Source organism: Pipra filicauda, unplaced genomic scaffold, assembly GCF_003945595.2.
Source record: "Pipra filicauda isolate LSUMZ 115617 unplaced genomic scaffold, ASM394559v2 scaffold9_size5747161_pilon, whole genome shotgun sequence".
In the NCBI taxonomy this organism is placed as follows: Eukaryota; Metazoa; Chordata; class Aves; order Passeriformes; family Pipridae; genus Pipra; species Pipra filicauda.
This window is the reverse complement of record NW_024105198.1, coordinates 1,251,548-1,269,041: the sequence shown is the minus strand read 5'-3', so window position 1 is coordinate 1,269,041 and position 17,494 is coordinate 1,251,548. Positions and strand designations below refer to the sequence as shown.

At 41.8% G+C, this 17,494-nt stretch overlaps 1 protein-coding gene across 2 annotated transcripts; it reads right to left on the bottom strand.

Moving 5' to 3' along the window:
- Positions 1-177: 177 nt before the first annotated feature.
- On the bottom strand, positions 178-15,856 carry CENPI (centromere protein I). 2 transcript variants are annotated; one of them, XM_027725964.2, is made up of 21 exons: positions 15,781-15,856; positions 14,637-14,991; positions 13,797-13,934; positions 12,725-12,843; positions 11,418-11,525; positions 10,215-10,263; positions 9,852-9,898; positions 9,103-9,192; positions 8,540-8,668; positions 8,131-8,286; positions 7,750-7,870; positions 7,454-7,542; positions 7,015-7,132; positions 6,851-6,915; positions 6,295-6,380; positions 5,739-5,874; positions 5,428-5,552; positions 4,192-4,240; positions 3,806-4,039; positions 1,922-1,963; positions 178-1,085 (listed from the first exon to the last, which is right to left on the bottom strand). In XM_027725964.2, the coding sequence occupies exons 2-21, from the start codon at positions 14,869-14,871 to the stop codon at positions 954-956; spliced, it is 2,268 nt and encodes a 755-aa protein (XP_027581765.1). In that variant the 5' UTR covers positions 14,872-14,991; positions 15,781-15,856; the 3' UTR covers positions 178-953. The 2 variants fall into 2 exon arrangements, with proteins under 2 accessions (XP_027581765.1, XP_039234107.1); XM_039378173.1 differs by lacking the exon at positions 15,781-15,856 and adding an exon at positions 15,697-15,722.
- Positions 15,857-17,494: the final 1,638 nt, after the last annotated feature.

Here is a 17,494-nt window from a genome sequence, read left to right as displayed (position 1 = left end):
ACTACAAATTCACAAACTACAGATTTCACAATGCAAAATTCAATATACTCTGACCCAACTTTCAAGTGGTTACAACCTCGTTTTACCACAGTAAAATAACATTCACTCAAATTCTGGAAACCTCAGTACAGCTTCTCCCAAGTGCTATTCAGTGTTAAAATGAAATGACAGGAGATGATACTTTTGTGGCAGAGTTTATTTAAAGTGGTACGTTGGAAACATTTGACATATTATAAATTATATATATAGTACATGTATAATACACAACACCTACAGAGCTAAAAACACAAAAAGAAAAGCTACATTTGCACTTACCAATAGAAAATGGTGAACTGGTGGCAATATTGTACAAGTCCTCAAACCATCAACAAACCATCAACTGAGCACCGACTTTTCCAGCTGCATTAGAACATCATTATAAGCAATGTTGGCAAAAAGTCCATTCTGAAGCTTCAAAATGAAAATGAATTTCAGGAAGGTCAGTTTGTTCAGCCTGCTAGAAGACAGTACACACGTGGTACAACAGGGAATTGGGAAACACACGTTGCTCCAATCCAACACGTAGACAGTACCCCTAAAGGCTGATTGAGTTACCTGATTCTGAGGAAGGCAAATCAGGTCAGAGATCAACATTACTTATAAATGAAGCAGCATTGCTCACTGCAGTTTTGAGATGGAAAATGTCTGATTCTCAAGGAGATACTCCAACAGAGAGAAAACAGGATGATAAATACGAATGGGACATAACATACAGCTCACCAATTTCACACCAGAGTTCAGCAGGGACAAGAGACAGCCTAAGCATTCCTTCTGTGTCTTCACTTTCACAAAATAAATGTCACTACAAGAGTAATTGCTCTGTTTCTTTCCCCTCAGGAAGTAACCAGTGGCACAGTCCTTTAGATTCTGCTAATCTGTTCCAGAGGACAGAAGAGCTCCAGTGAGTCCCAGGGTCACGCTTCCACATTCTCCGCTTCTCTGCGAGAGGCCTGGGAAACACGATTGATGCTGCTCTCAATGAAGACCTTCAGGCCCTCCAAACCTTGTGAGTAGAGATATTCCAGATACCAGTCCCACCTCTTCCCCTACAAAACCAGAAAGGATAGTCAGATGTGCAGGACAAAGTTTTGTCTCTTTCTTAGACCAGTTTGAAAAGCTCTGCAAACATTGCCTTCCACAGTCCGACAACATCCACGTGTTGTTTGACAACATCCGTAAATGCCCCTGTTCAGCTGTGGGTACCTTCTGTTCCCAAATGCCCAAACTTACACAACACACATTCTTAGCTTGAACATGACAAATCGTGATTTTTTTTTTTTTTTTACTATTGAAAATGTTTACAAATCCCCGTTCTGAAAAGAGCAGAGTCTGTTGGATCAACAGGGAAGATGTCAGGAACTAAATGAATGTGGATATTGAAGCATTCCTTCCATCACTAGTGGTGATTTCTCCAGATCAAGTTTTAAGTACCCTGTGATACAGGAAAGGAAACCAATTGCCACTGTATTGCTCAGTAGAGGATTCCTGCTCAAAGCTGTAACAAAGCTACATACCTGTCTCAGAAATTTAAAATTAAGTTCATTGATAATAGAAATTCTGCTCCAAGTGCACCAAGAATGTAACTTTTTTTGGAGCCTGCAGAGAACAATAAACAGCTTTGTGCTGATACTGCACTGAGTCATGGAGGAAACATAAAATCTCAGCCCGCTAGCCACAGATGGGCAGATACATAACTTCTCGGGTGTTGATGCCCTCTTGTTTGGCCCTGTTAAGAGACTGAATCAAAGCCTACAGCTGGAATTTTTCCCTTTCAAAATTTTTATAGAGCATTTGTGAAATTGGTGAATATTATCACCTCATCCTCTTCTACATACCTGCTGGAAATTGCCTGCTTTCACTTCACTAAAACAAGAAATCTTACCTTAATTAATTTGAAGTTCAAGGTGGTATCCTCCGGACAAATCTTGAGGAGAAGGAATAAAATAATATCAGGTCAGATAAAAAGCATGTCCAGCGTTGCTGGGTCTCTGCTTAGGTGTGCAAAGGAGTTCAGAGATTTTTAATCATGCTTCAGAAGGGCCTTCCAGCATCATACTCTGTCCCTAAGTGGCAAGGTAACATCTAGACCCTCTTGCCCTGTGCTGCAGCACTACTGGACAGCAACAGGGAATATTTGTAGGTATCCTTAACCACTGTCTCTCACGAGTGCAAAAGCTTCCCCTTCAAAACATTAAAAAGGTAATTCCCAACAATGAGAAAGAGCAAGACAAGAGAACCTAGTGACACTCAGACTACTGCTTGTGTTCCCTGAGTGTGCTGCAGAGCAGTGCCCTCTGGTGCTCAGCACCACAGTGCTGAGGAAAATGTGACCCTGCCCCTAAATAATATTTTCTCCTGCCTTAAAACACATTTGTGACCACTGCTAGGCAAAATATTTCTTAGTTTTGCAGTAGGAAAAATGCAAAGTTTCTCCACCAGAAGGTTTTGGGGGTTGGAGGTTGGTGTTTGGTTTTTTTTTAGGGGATTTTAGTTTGGAGTGTTTTGTTTGGGGGTTTTTGTTTTGCTTTATGGTTGTTTGTGGGTTTGTTTTTTTAGTGTGCAAAGCCTCCAAAGAAGAATCAGGAAGCTGTGTCAGGGCAGGTTTAGGCTGGATCTCAGGAAAAGGTTCTTCCCCCAGAGGGTGGTTGGGCACTGGAACAGCTCCCCAGGGCAGTGGTCACGGCCCCAAGGGTGCCAAGGAGCATTTGGAAAACACTCTCAGGCACATGGCGGGATTCTTGGGGCTGTGCTGTGCAGGGCCAGGAGTGGGACTCGATGATCCTTTGTGGGTCCCTTCCAACACAGGATATTCTACGATTCTAGGAAGCCTCAGAACAAAAATTATGTGAGCAAAGGATATGAGAAAGACCAAGGAAAAGAAGTTGTGTATAAGAAAAATAAAATAGCCTCCTCTGGCAGAGGCAAAGCTGGGGTTTAATCAGCAGTAAGAGACAAACTAGCCCGATTCAGGACACTGAGCACTGTGCAGTGTTCCTAACCAGCATTCTTTGCTTCAACTCTACCCTCAGATATCCTTTGCTTCATTCCAGGAGTCACACCTACGCAGGCCTTGAGCCTGCCAGGGTTTCTCACAACAAAATGGCATCTTTATGCACCCCCTGAATAGCCTATAAGACCTGATTTTTTGGAGCAGGGCACACATCTCAGAACAACAGCTCTGGCAAGCTGCTCCCCCCACTCTTCAGCAGCTGCACTGAACACACGATGGCACCCTTAATTCAAGACAACTACTGGCAGAACTCACACCAGACAATAAAGATTATATTACCTGAAGTAGCTACTTGCATTTCTGTTTTAATAAGCCATTCTTAAAAGCTACCACAAGAGCCAGAATGCACTGCTAAGAAGTTCAGTGAACAGCTGTATACAACTTAACTATGTATTTCTTGACTTCCTGTAGTTTAAATACTTAGGTCACGCTCCCTATTTTGTGGGGCAGGATGCACTACTGGGAAGCTTTTACTGAATTGTCATTTATTTCACTGATTAGCTATTTTAGTTCTATCTTCAAAATGATCCTAAGCACAAATTCATATCCAAAACTGCTACATTCGTGCTTTCACACCACACAGACTATTCAGATGGTGCCACTGATCTGACACAAACACAGAATGCCACAGCAGCTTTTGAAAGCTCAGTTGGCTCCACAAGTCAGCCAGGACACCAAGAGACACTGCTCTAGAGAAGCTGTCAAGACAGAACATTTGGTGCCTTCAAAGGCCCAAATCTCAGCCTATACCATTACCTCCTTCAGGAAGTTGACAGAATAGCCCAACATGGCTGGGTGGTAGACAATGTTAAAGCTGGTTTTAAAATCCTTCACTAGAGTTTTGTTCAGCAGCTCCTCATCCATACGAAGACCTTGAGGATGAGTATCCTTCTGGAATACAGTGGATGTCCACAGGCAGCCCACCATAGCTGTTATGTACTGGTTGTACTCTTTGTATGTCTCATTACTGAACTTGAACTGCAGTATTTTCTGAGGGACAAAACAAATCAGTGAACAGCATCCTCAAAGCAGCTGTGTGTTCCCTCAGCCCTTAAAAGAATGCCACTAATACACCTCCCCTCCATTCAACCCAATTCCTTGCTAAGGTCTGTTCTAGCACACAACAGATGTGTCCACAATACCTTTTTACTCTCCTCATTTTCTTTTGCAGCCACCAAGTTGGTTCGATACCTAAAAAAAAATAAAATAAAATAAAAAAAACCAAACAAAAAAAAAAAAAAAAAAAAAAAAAAAAAAAAAAAAAAAAAAAAAAAAAAAAAAAAAAAAAAAAAAAAAAAAAAACATAAGAGAAAGTTGGAAGCCTGTAAATTTTTACATGCCTCTATTCAAAAAAGCTGAAGGAACGTATTAAGAAAACTTATTCCTGCCACGAGAGAGATCAAACTTTATTGGTAAAAAAAGAGAGACATGAAAAAGAATTCAAAGGGACTTTATCAGTTGGCATAGGCCCACTCTTTCTAGGTAGAGTAGGGACACATCTGATAATATTAATCTCTTAAATGATTCAGACATGACCGGTTTCCCTGGGACAGTCACCTTCATAAAGGCAACATGCAAGAATGGACATTCAGCCTTAAAATCAGCAGAAAAACTCAAGTGTGTTTTTAAGAAGGCAGACTTTCATTCACTAAGCAAAGAAACAGAAGTCACTGGAAGTAATGCAACTTGACAGTTGCTCTATATAATAAGCACTAGCTCCTCTTATTTCCTCAAGACCATCCTGTCATGTTAATTACCCTGCAGATTCCTTAGAGAAAAAGCCACATGGAAAGCCCTGCACCAGCTGTCAGCTATTGGCTACTCTTCTCCTCAGATGCAGCCACTGGAAGTAACAAGGCCACGAACCACAGCCTTGGTGGATCCTGCAGAGCACTAAGCAGTGCTGTCTTTGGACTTGCCAGCAGCACAAGGCAGTCCCAAATTGCCACAGAGTCTGGAGGTGGCAGAAGTGCTTCCTACTCAGCACATGACAGAATTTGTAAGGAAAAGCTCAAGTTTAGTGGTCAAAGCATAGGAGTAAGAAGCTGTAGTTACTACTTGTGATTCCAGCTAGCTGGCTTAAGTTCTCTGAAAACAATATGGGAACTTCTTCCCCTCCACATATCAAAGATACAGAAATAATTCTGGGAAAGAAGTCAGAATCCTGCTATTTTGGGCAACAGACTGTAAAAAAAAAAAAGAATAGTAACTACAGCTATAAAATCCTGAATCATGAAAGCTGGGCACGAGCAGAACTTTCACCTTTGCCTTGCATCGTAAGAAAAAGTAGATTTCAGATTTTACACTAAAGTAATTTCATTTCCAGAAGATTGAAAGAGAAGACAAGGAGACCCTGCAGCCCACACTTGCTGTAGTACCTGTACATAATGTAGCAGAGCTGATTCAAGGTGACAGAATCCATGCTGAGCAGCGCTGGGTAGAAAACCCCAGCAGGAGGCAATATCAACAAAGGCAGGTTGTACTTCAGGTACATGTCACACACCTGCAGGAATGAAGCACATCTGGGCTGATTGTTACTGCCAAAGTAACGGTTATTTGGACTATTCTTGCTTTTAACCACAAAGTTCTGTAAACTATAATGAGGAAGATGTTTTTATGCTCTAGCTTAAAAAAATACAAAAAGCCTTGGAGAATTTCAAAAGAAAGCCAAAATGACTGGGATACACACAGTCTCATAGAAATCCAGGATGAAGAAGAGCAATAACGTGGAATTCTTTTCCAAACGCAGTCCAACAGTAGACAGCCGTCCAACAAAGTGGATCAGGTCAGTCACCATGTTCACTAGTCCAGAAAGGGTGGTATTCCTGCAGCAATGACATGACACAACACAACATTAGTACATACACCTCTTCACAAAGGGCAACGTGGAAAAGTAGTGAAAAGAAACTGAAGTTTGTGCATTTGCCCCACCCAACACTCAGCAACAGACACTTGTTCTTCAATACAGCCAGTAACATTGTTATCAACACCATTACAAACACGACCCAGCCGTCAGCCTTAGGAGGATTTTGAATTCTGGGCATTGCAACTTTCAGTGTCAACAGAAGTACTTTTAAAGACAAAGGACAAGACTGACAAGGTAGCTTACAATATAGCAGAATCATAACAGTGTTATCAACCTTCTAGCTGGTCTTCATGTTGGGTGATAGAGCTAGAATATATATCTAAATGCACTGGTGAGCAATGCAAACAACATGGTTTGCATTTTTTTATGACGAACTTACAAAGAATGAAACTCTGGATCCATATCATTCACACTGCAATTTAACCAGTTCTCCAGCAGCTCCTTCAGGCTCTCAAGGACACTGCACTGCAAGAGGCAAAAAGAAATCAGGGTGATAACAATTTATGTAAGCAAGTAGTACTAAACAAAAAACACCATGAGAACTGACATATACAAGGAAAGGTACCAAGAATTTCTCAGGACCAACAGGAGCAGTGAGATAATTGCACATCCCCTAGAACTGAATGGATGTGTTACTGAGCTTTTCCTGGAGAATGCAAGTTTCAAATACCGAGTTAAAATTGCAATAAAAGAAACAATTATTTTGTGTACTGTCAGTTCTTTTTATTTCCAATGTCCCAGTCAAAAAAGAAGATATCTTTAAGGCACTCATACTCCTAAAGAAGTTAAGCTGTAAGAATATATTGTACCCTCATTTGGGCACAGACTTCCCCAAAAGAACTTTCCTATCCAATCCCTTAGTCTGCTACACCCAACACAAGTGCAGAGAGCAGTATCAACTAGAAGTAAACAGCCATTGTATTCACTCAAATTACCTTGAAGTAAAGGGATGATGTGAAAAAGAGCTGTGCCAGGGGACCATAGACATATGACTTAATTTCTGAAACAAATGAGAAAGCAGTATGATACTGGTGAACAAATTCTATCCCCCAAGATATCCCCGGTGTCCAACCTCACCCAAAGGATCTGCAACACATACCAGGGGAACTGCTGAGGGGGATCCAACTCACAAGTTTGAGGATTTCTGGTCGGCAGCAGGAGCCATCCCAGAGAGGAAGGCTCTTACAGAGGAACTCTTCACAGGCAGGAAATCCCTCCTACAAAGCAGAAGAGGAACATTCAGAAACTCACCTCATATGCCTGCACCTTGCCATGCTACTTCACCCTGAAGGAAAAAAGAGGCTGACACCTCCTTCCTGCCATACAATTTGCCAGGACATCCAAATTATCATTCTCAAATTATTTTTCCTGCAGAAAACAAGGCCATTTCCAGAATATTGACTTTCCATGGGTATAGGTATTTTTATTACTTGAGACACTGTCACTCCTCAGAAATATTACAGGAAACTGGTAAGTCCCAGAAGTTCTTTAAGGGAAGGCTTTGTGAAACCCTTGGTTTCCACAAAACATGCACTTACCTGCAAAAAACATTCTGCCTTGTAGATAGTTTCCAGGAAGCTCTTGAATTCTGTTTCATTTGTGTTATCAACCACACACCAGGTACATTCTAAACAGGAGAGAATATTGTATTGGAATACAAGCACAGCAAGAAAAAACATAAAGAGAAACCAATTTCGGTTCTCTTCCAGTATTTGCTTTAACATCATATGATTGTCACTACAAATCTGAATAGTAAAGTACCATTACTAAAAAATGAGAGCCCTCAGACATCCTTTACCTCCCTAGCATGGCAAGATAATACTGAGTTTCCTACCTTCCTGGAGCATCTGGCCCATCCAATAGTAGAGCCTCAGGTAAATAGATTCATCTCTGACACAATTCATGTAGTGAAGTAATAAAGGGTTTGTTAGCACTGAACCCATCTGGGAAGGAAACTGCAAGAGAAATCAAAGAAAAGAAAAGAATTATTCAGTACTTACACCAGCAAACTGCCAGAGAATCTCCTTCTATCAGAGCTGTCCAATCCTTTTACCAGCAACAAGACCATCTCCAGAACTCATCACCCTCAGTTGGGTCAGATGCTGTGTTAGAACCAGGTAGTCCACACATTATTCACACATAAACAAGGAATAAAGAATATCCTTTGATCTCTCAAAACATTCATTCAGCTTTTCAAGACCTTGTTGAAGCTCACCTCTAGATGGTGGATATTTTGTAGGAGCTGAGGAAAGGTCTGCAGCTGCTCCACTGGAAAAGTCTCATCTGTACTGAACAAATCACAGTACTTTTCCGTGCCCACTTCTGAATTACTTGCACTGCTCGCAGGTAGAACCAACTGAGTATTCCATTTCTGTAGAAAATGCATAGCAATGACTCTGCTTTCAATGCAATTGAGTGCACTCAGGAACAGTGTTCCCAGAAAGACCCTGTTTTACAAAAAAACGTATCCAGGCTTTCATTATAGTGGGAATGCTGCATTTCTGAATAGGTACTCCCACCCTTCCCAGTGCTGAAATAAAGCCAGACTCCCATTATTTACCAATATTCATAATGAAAAATGCTGCTTGGCACCTTCTAGGGTCTACCTTAGGCCCATAACATACCCTCTTTCGTGACTGAGGTTGAGCTGTGCCTAAAAACACTGCCTGGGTCAGGGGAGTGCCTCCCTGGTTTCTTTGCCTTACTGCATTCATTGCTGCTTTCCATGGGCCCTCTGAACTCTTGAAGTAAGTCTGGAAACAGAAATCAGACATCTGTGCAAGAAGCCAAACTAAGACAAAGCAACAGAAAGATCCGTTTCTATTCTGATAAACAGCATCACAGTGATGTAGAGACAATCTGCTTGACAGATTTTCACAGAACAGAACTCTTATCACTCCTCAGTTTCATCACATTTTGACTACAGTTCAACTGTAGTGGGCTTTTATTTCCTTCTGAAATTATGTTCTTTTTCAAAAGGGATAAAACACTTCTGTCTTATAATCTTCATTCAAATCAATCATCAATTCATAGATTAAATCTCAAGTATACATTATACTAATTTTACTCAGTGAAGAGGAAATAGAATTCATCTTCACCACTAAATCGTGCTCTAGCTTAAATGCAAAGCTCAGTACAAACACTATCATAAGTACTGGTTCCAAACAGACTAAATCTAATTCCTTACCTTTGTTTTTGTGGGAAGAGTTATGGTCACCAGTTCTGGACAGAAGAGTTTGTAAAGTGATAGTAGAGCCTGCAGGTGAGGCTGCATTCCCTGTCAAATAGCAGAACAAGAGGGAAAACGTGGGGTATGTTTTTTATACAGAAACTCAATATTGTATTTTAGAAGCAAAAAAACCCAGTGATGAGTAAAAGCTAAATTTCTAGAGCTACATATCAGTGAGTAAGCACAGATGAATAACTGAAAATGAAAGAACAGAAACTGTGTCAATGAAACACCATAAGAAGGGGATTGAAGAAAGAGCATAACTAAAAAAAAGTAATTTAGCAATCAAAACTATGAAAAATAGTCTTTCTGCTGTCTAAAAAACATGTTACAGCACGTTTTTTCTTACAAAAAAGAGCAAGACCCTCTACAATCTTATATTTTTCAGTCATTTTTGATACCACTTGCAAAAGGAAGATGAATACAAAATTAAGGACTGCAATAGATAAATGAAGCTGCCCTTTGCTTCAGAGATTTCACCACACCTGGCTCTAAAACAAAGAGCTTTGTGCATATCATTGCAAGAATTCACAAAACACACGTGAAAATTAGGGATGCACATGCAAGAGAGATGAGCTTTGATGTTACAAAGACTACAACCTACAATTCCAAGTCCAGTCACTCTTCTCCATCCTGTAAGGGTATTAGTCTTACAAAGTGCATTATTAACCACAGTTCAAACTCTGCAAGAATTGAAATAAACTCACCATTTTTGCTTGGAGGTCAAGCAGTCTCCTAACCCGAAAAGGCTTGACTGGAAATACAATCAATAATATAAAGAATTTAAAAAACACTGTATCAGACATCTGAGCAAAAATGCAGTATCACTTTTATCATGAAGTCGTGACAAAGCAAGCAGAACCAATCACTCTTATTTCTAGGCTAACAGACAGGTTTCTAGTTCAGAAAGTATTACACAAATTTTTGCCTGAACTATCACTCGTGCTTCCTTGCCTTAAAAGCACTATATTGGCTTACCAGTGCAGTGGCTGCATTGGAAGAAAAGGCAGTACCAGCAAACAAAATCAGAAACAAAATGGAATTCCAGCTCTTATAGCTGAGAAACTCACCATTTTCTTTCCTGGTCAGCAGGTAGAGCACGTGGCAGATGTAGGGGCACTGCAAAGCAAAGGTAGCAATGAACCCTCCTGCTGCTGGAGGACACACAGAAATCACACAGGCTTCACAGGACACTGTTGTGTCACTCCACTGGCTGCCTCAAGCCATCCCTGCAGCCCCCCCAGGGCAGAGCACACCTCACTTCCCTTAGGAAGCAGCCTGGTTTTTACAGTCTCTTATGTCCCTTTCATTTAGAAACTTTATCTGGCAGTAACCAAGCTATTCAGTAAGCTTGGATGGTGTCTTTTGGAAGACGGTCTAGAAACTTCAAGAGTCAGAGGTAAAACTACAATGATACTTTCAAAAAGAAAGGCACTTTTCAACCAACATACTGTTTTAGAGCTTCTATTTACAGCTGAGGCTGTAAAAGAGCTTTAAATTAGTTTCACACCAACTCTTGGTGCACTTCTCAACTGACCCATCATGCCTCAAAATGCTATTTTAAACCGTTGGAACTTGAATCCAGTTTTATGAAAAGATTATAACTAAAGTTAACCTAAAACCATTAACAACTTTACAAACCATATAACTCAGAATTTGGGGAACTTAACCACAAAATATCCTAAACTGAAAGAATATTAACAATTTCATATCTAACATGACTGCCAAGATCATTTCAATATGCACTGAATCCAAACATTTCAAAATTCCATTACCTGGATTTTACAGTTGCCATATAGCAGAAATTTCCTGAATGCTTGCTCTCATTTAAGTTACATTTCAACTCAATTAAATAGAACATCACCCTTAAATAAACACTGCTCTAAAAGTTTGGGTTTTTTTTCTTTTTGCCCAAGGTATACAAGCCAGTTTCTTCCCAGGAGCAGGAGACTTTACCTGCTGTTGTCTGACAATCCCACAGACTGCAGCACCACAGTTAATCTTGAGAATTTAGACAGAATATATCCCCAACCTCTGTGTGACACAAAATAGCAATTCTTGTTTAAACAGTCAGACCACAGCAATCCTACAGTACTTCCCTGTTTAGGGATCTAAATTACCCAGCAACCTTATAATGCAAATAAAAAAAAAAAGAGAAAAGTTCTAGCCATTAGAAAATTCTCTCTGAACAACCAGACTAATTCCAGCATTAATACACTAATGAACACTTGGTTTTATTTTGTCAATTCCATATGTTCTTCAGCTCTCCTTACCAGCTTCTCATCTTGCAGGAAGGAGAAGAAGAAACCATAGAGGGCATTAACTTGTTCCTTGTTATCAATGAAGTCAAACACTGTGATCAGCCACCTTAAAAAAAGCAACTGCAGACAGGAAAAAAGCCATTATTACCTTAAGTGATGGGCAAAAGCAAAGAAAAGTAGTCAGTAGCCAACTCCAGAGACACAATCAGTAAGGATACAAACCACTCACAAGGACAACCAGGGAGTTTCAGAAGAACAACAGCTCAGAGATAATTCAGCTGTGGAAGAAAGCCTGCCAAGGGTGTCCTCTTGCAGCCCTCCTGGGAAACAGGCACACTCCAACACCTTGCTGAAGTGCCTGTACACCAGTGCACGAAGTATGGGAAACAAACACTTCTGAATATGTGTTGTCCCCTCACCAAGGAGTGGATTGAGGTGCTGGAAGGCATCCAAAGCAGAGCAACAAAGCTGGGGAAGGGTCTGGAGCACAAATCTTAAGAGGAGCAGCTGAGGGAGCTGGGGGAGCTCAGCCTGGAGAAAAGGGAGCTCAGGGATGACCTTATTGCACTCTACAACACCCTGGAAGGAGGCTGAAGTGAGGTAGGAGTCAGTCTCCTCTCCCAAGCAACAAGTGATAGGACAAGAAGAAACAGCATCAAGTTGTGCCGGGGAGACTTAGACTGGGTATTAGGAAAGACTTCTGCACCAAAAGGGTGGCCAAGCACTGGCACAGGATACCAAAGGAAGTGGTTGAACCACCATCCCTAGAGGTATTTAAAAGATGTTCAGGTGTGGCACTTAGGACCACGGTTTCACGGTGGACTTGGCAACACATGGTTGGACTCTACAGTCTTAAAAATCTTTTCTAACCTCAATGACTTTACGATGGAAATAAATTCTGTGGTTCTGTGATGTAAACCTTTGAGCAGACTATGTGAACACCAAAACAAACTTTTGCTAACGTTAAGCCACGCTGTCATGAGCAAGGTACACATAACCTAAGGGATACCTTGCTGAAGTTGAAGAATGCCTCACACAGCAGAAGTACTTCACAGAAATGGTGGTGGAGAAACCATTCCTGAGGACTTCATAGATTCAAGCCAAGCAGGAACTGTGCAACTTTCCACTCACACTTATAAAATGTTTCTTGGTTCCTGCTGCTGTTCCAGCAATGGGTGTCTCTGCCATTCTTGGTAAATGACAGTATCTTGTGTAAGACCATGTACGTTAAACCCTCGGGATTTTTGCTCCCTGAAAATAACCCGGTCTTATCATTCCTGTGCAGAAGCAATAACTATTGTCAGCACTTACTAAGTTACCTGGATGCTGCCTGAGGATTTGTTGGTACAGAGCCAAGACACAGCTGTAACCACAGAATTTTCTGGTATTACTGAGGCTGGGATCAGGCTCTTCAATAAACGAGTATTCACTGTGTCAGCTGAAAAACAAACAGTTTCAAATAAGATGGTGCTCCTGTACCAAGTTCCTAGATGTGGTTTTGCAGCTTAGGTCAAAATTCCCTCTGGACAAAATTATTCAGAGCTTCATTGCTCAAAGTAACAGTGTACAAGAACCTGGTAAGGATTTACCAATACCTCAAAAAATTATGAGAAGTATTTCTCCCAGCTTGACAAAAAAAAAATAAAATATTGAGTATTTTAGTATTGAAATAGTCTTCAGACTCCTGGCAAGACAACCAAAAGTAACACAGATTCTGTTAACATTAAACAACCAATGCCTTCAGCAAAAGGGTATGGGACTGTCAGCCAAAGATCAGCAGATCTGGAGATGAGCTGATCATTTTAAACGAAGAGAAGCACTAAACTACTTGCATAATGGGGAAAGAATTCCGCGTGCTCCCCTTGACCTGGAGGGAGGTAGAAGTTTAGGGTTTTTTCCAATTAATATTTCATTATTTAGAAGTATAAATGGTGAACAACATTTCTAAGAAAGCAGCACGAGGGCTGCACTGACTGCTGAATTGACTGTGGGGATGACAACCTAATTTTAGCAACTTTCACTGACACAACTATGTCAGTTTGTTTAGTTATTTTGATCTTGGGGAAGTGAAACCTACACAAACAATTACAGCAAAGAAAAAACACAATGCTTGGTGAGGGCACAATTCAAGCCTTTCGGAAACCTGCAATTATGAACAAAGGAAAAAAATTTAAAACAAAATCTGTAACAAGCCATAATATTTAACTGGGCACCACTCCTCTGGAGCAAGAACCGAGGTTAGTTTTTTACACCAAGGCATGCCAGAAAAATTAATTTTACACTACAGTACCCAACAATACAGCCACCACAAACACATTATCTGAAGCAGGTTTGATTGGAGGGGAAGGAGACGTTCACAGAAGATACACCAGCAATACATAAAGGTTTTACCAAATTTGCCACTGAGCACCACGTTCAACAGTATCTCAAAAGCTTCAGGGGGCAGCCCTTGTTGCAGGGCAATGCTTTCCACAGCAGCCAAGTGTTTCTGCAGAGCACTGTTGTTTCTCAGGGAAACACGGCCTTGAACTAGGAAAAACAAATGAGACAAACACGGGAATGTAACAACTTCCGAAACGAAAATGAGCTTTAAGCTTCTCTGAACTGCCCCTACGTATACTCCTTTTTCTTTACACAGTAATAAGAGGGGGAAGAACTTTCAAGACATTAAAGAAACATTTACATACCCCAGGGATTAAAGAGGGAATACAGAAGTAAAATTAGATTACTTTAAAATTATTATTTTTATTAAGAAAGATGGAGAAGGACTTTTTACAAGAGCATGTAGTGACAGGACAAGGGGGAATAGATACAAAGTGACAGAAAGTAGACTTAGATTAGGTATTAGGAAACAAATGTTTACTGTGAGGGTGGTGAGGCCCTGGCACATGTTTCCCAGAGAAGCTGTGGATGACCTATCCATGGAAGTGTCCAAAGCCAGGTTGGACAGGGCTTGGAGCAACCTGGGATAGTGGAAGATGTCCCTGCCCATGGCAGGAGTTTGGTCCCTTCCAACCCAAACCATTCCATGATTCTATGATATTCCTTTTTTTTTTTACATAGTAGTGACAGAAAGTTTTTAATACATTAAAAAAATATTACATAGCTCAGGCATTGAAGAGGAAAACCAGACGTAAAATAGATTATTTTTATATTATTATCATTCTTTTTATTAAGAATGTAATTATTATGTTTTCAGTCTTAGAGAGCCAACCTTAAAAGTGCTCTTACCTTTCTCAAAGTAGCTCAAAGCTTTCTCCAGGGAGACTTCCTGGCTGTCGTTTTTCCCACTGACGTCGTTTTTCTGATTGATATCATTTTTCTGACCTCCAAGAGACTGATGATTCTGGGAACTTTTTTCAGGGTCAGTTCTCTCTCTTTTTCGCCACGCAGAGAGATCAGTTTGGCTTTTATGGTCAACCTCCAGAGGCCGCTTTGAGGTCCTAGAACTCCGTATTTGATTCATCTTTTCAGTCTCCCAGCTGAGACTGGAGAATTTTCCTCATTTGTCACGAGATCCAGTCCTTCACTAGGCAAGAAAAGAGATCAACCTCCAACAGCTGAAGAACATCAGAGAGCTGGTTCCCTGCAAGAAAAGAAACATTTATTTTCCTGACAAAGAGGTTTTAGAGGCATCCTGCATAACACTAGACTGAATGCAGCAGAACTAATTTAGAGCTGACTGCCCTCCAACAGGTCAGACAATATACTCAGAAGATGCACAGACAACAGTGTATCAAAACTTTATTCTGTCTTACATTAGAAAAAGGAAGAAAAAAATCCACAAGGCAAAAAATTAACACAAGCTCCTTTCAATTTAAAAATGACCTGATAAAATTTTAGATAGCGTTGTGAGCCAAAAAATTAACATAACCAGAAAGATAGAATAACACAACCAACAGTTTTCTCCTCAGTTTGTTTTGCGCATTTTTATTTTCCTTACTTGTATTGTGCATGTCAGTGTCATCAGTCAACAAGCCATGATCCCCTGCAAGGTTGTGTACAGATTTTAAAGGATCATAACAACACTTATCTTTCTATTTCGCAAACATTGGATTCTTCTGCAGCCTTTCTACCGAGCAGCTAGGGTTGGAAAACACCCCTCGCCCTCCTCTCCACCTGCACCAGCGCCCCTCTCTCAGCCACCACCGCGACTCCCCCGGGACACCCGGGCCTCCCGGAGCGTCCTTCCTCCGAGGGGAAGCAGGGAGCCCAGCCCGGCCTGACCCAGCCCCGGCCACGGCCCCTCCCGCTGCCCTGGGCACTGACCACCGCTGGCACGGCCACTGACCCTCCGGCACTGCGCCCCCGTTGCCCCGGGCATTGTCCGCCCCGGGCATTGTCCCCCCCGGGCATTGTCGCCCCCGGCACTGACCCCCCTCACGCTCCTCCCGCCTCTCCAACCGTCCCGCCGTTCAAACCTGGCGGCCGCCACACCGCGCGTGCGCAGCGCCCGCCACCGCCCCGCCTTTTACGCATGCGCATTGGGCGGGAATGACGGCGGCGCTTCCGCCCTTCCTGCCCGCCCCCCCCCGGCGGTTCTGAGCATGCGCGGTCCGTGCCCGGCGGGAGGGGCGGGAAATCCCCGTGAGGGGAAGTGCGGCCCGTCCTGGGGTGTCCCCTCCTCCATGGGGGTGCAAAGTTTAGCCCTAAACCCACATCCTAAAAAGGAGTTGGGGGGGAAAAGGCACATATAAAGCGAGCGCGGAGGTGATCCAGTAACCCCGAGGCTCTAAGCAGTGACGCTTGGATGAGGCTGGCCGGGAAATGAAATTATGGACTCGGAGATAAAAACATGGAAAAAAAAAAAAAAAGAGGAAAAAAAAAAGAAAAGAGTAAATTAGCATCGAGGTCTTACAAAAGGAGTGGAGCAGTTCTTATCGAGCACAGATGGCTGACAGCATCCAAAAATAGCTTGTTCCTGCTGGGGGGCAGTGATGGAGGTCAGGCCGCCACAGAGAAATACAGAATTCCTGCTGCTGGGCTGCAGGGAGAGTCCCGGCTCCCTCTGTAACAAAGACCACGCAGCCACTGCTGCAGGTCAGCCGCTCATTTCGCTGCAAATGTGAAAAGAGGGGACGTATTGTAGTATTCACTCAGTGGTCAGAAGCTTTTGCGGTGATAGGGTTTCCTCCATGGGATGATGTATTATTGGGGCATCCGTACAGGCTTCGGTGAGGAATGTCACAAAATATAAACACAATACTTGTTCCCAAAGGTTTGCTGAGCTGGATGTTCAGTGAGAAGTGACTGGAGAAAGAGCTGCAGCAGCTCAATTGTGAGGACTTTGTGTAGGAAATACACATCATGGGGTGGTTTTGAGTTGGTTTTGAGCTAAAATGTGATTAACAACCCCAGTCAGGGCATGGCAGATAAAGTGTCTTCAGGGGAGTAAAGCAAATTCTGTATCTATTTGGGATGACCTTGAGGTAGTCTGTGAGGATGAGATTGTGTAGCAGAGGTGGCCTCTTGGTTCCTTTGCTCAGGGTGTACATCTGATAAGAGAAATTTAGTCCCTCCGGGGCTCTGAGAGAAGGCTTTTTCAGCATATATATATATATATATATATATATATGGGGCTGCATCTGCTTCAGCAGCAAACTCAAGAAGAGAACTGCATGTGAACATCCCTCATCAATTTTTATACAGATACAACGTTAACAGTTTATTGGAGTTACCTTTTCTCAGGGCCACATTACACTGTAGCAAAATTTATCTGAGACTGTTTCATTAAAATATCCAAATGTCTCCTTTAAGTATCTGTTATTATTAATATGTAGCCAAATAGTGTTCAGCTGCCTTCAACGAGGCATCGCCTTGTCTCTCTCTCAAATTGCCTGAAATGATTCTGCCCATTTTAGGTGCAGTGTTTGACCACATGGAGGTGTTTTCAGACGTGTCTCTCAAAAAAAGAAATTTGTTTCTGTAAAGACATTTTTCTCCAAATTTCAAAAAGTTTATTTTCATGAATAATTAAAAAAAAAATAAGGAAAAACTGAAAACAGACAAACATTAAGAAAACCAGACAAATTCAGAGGTAACACATGCTCCTTATGACACTCTAAGATTTCAGATACAACACAGGGATT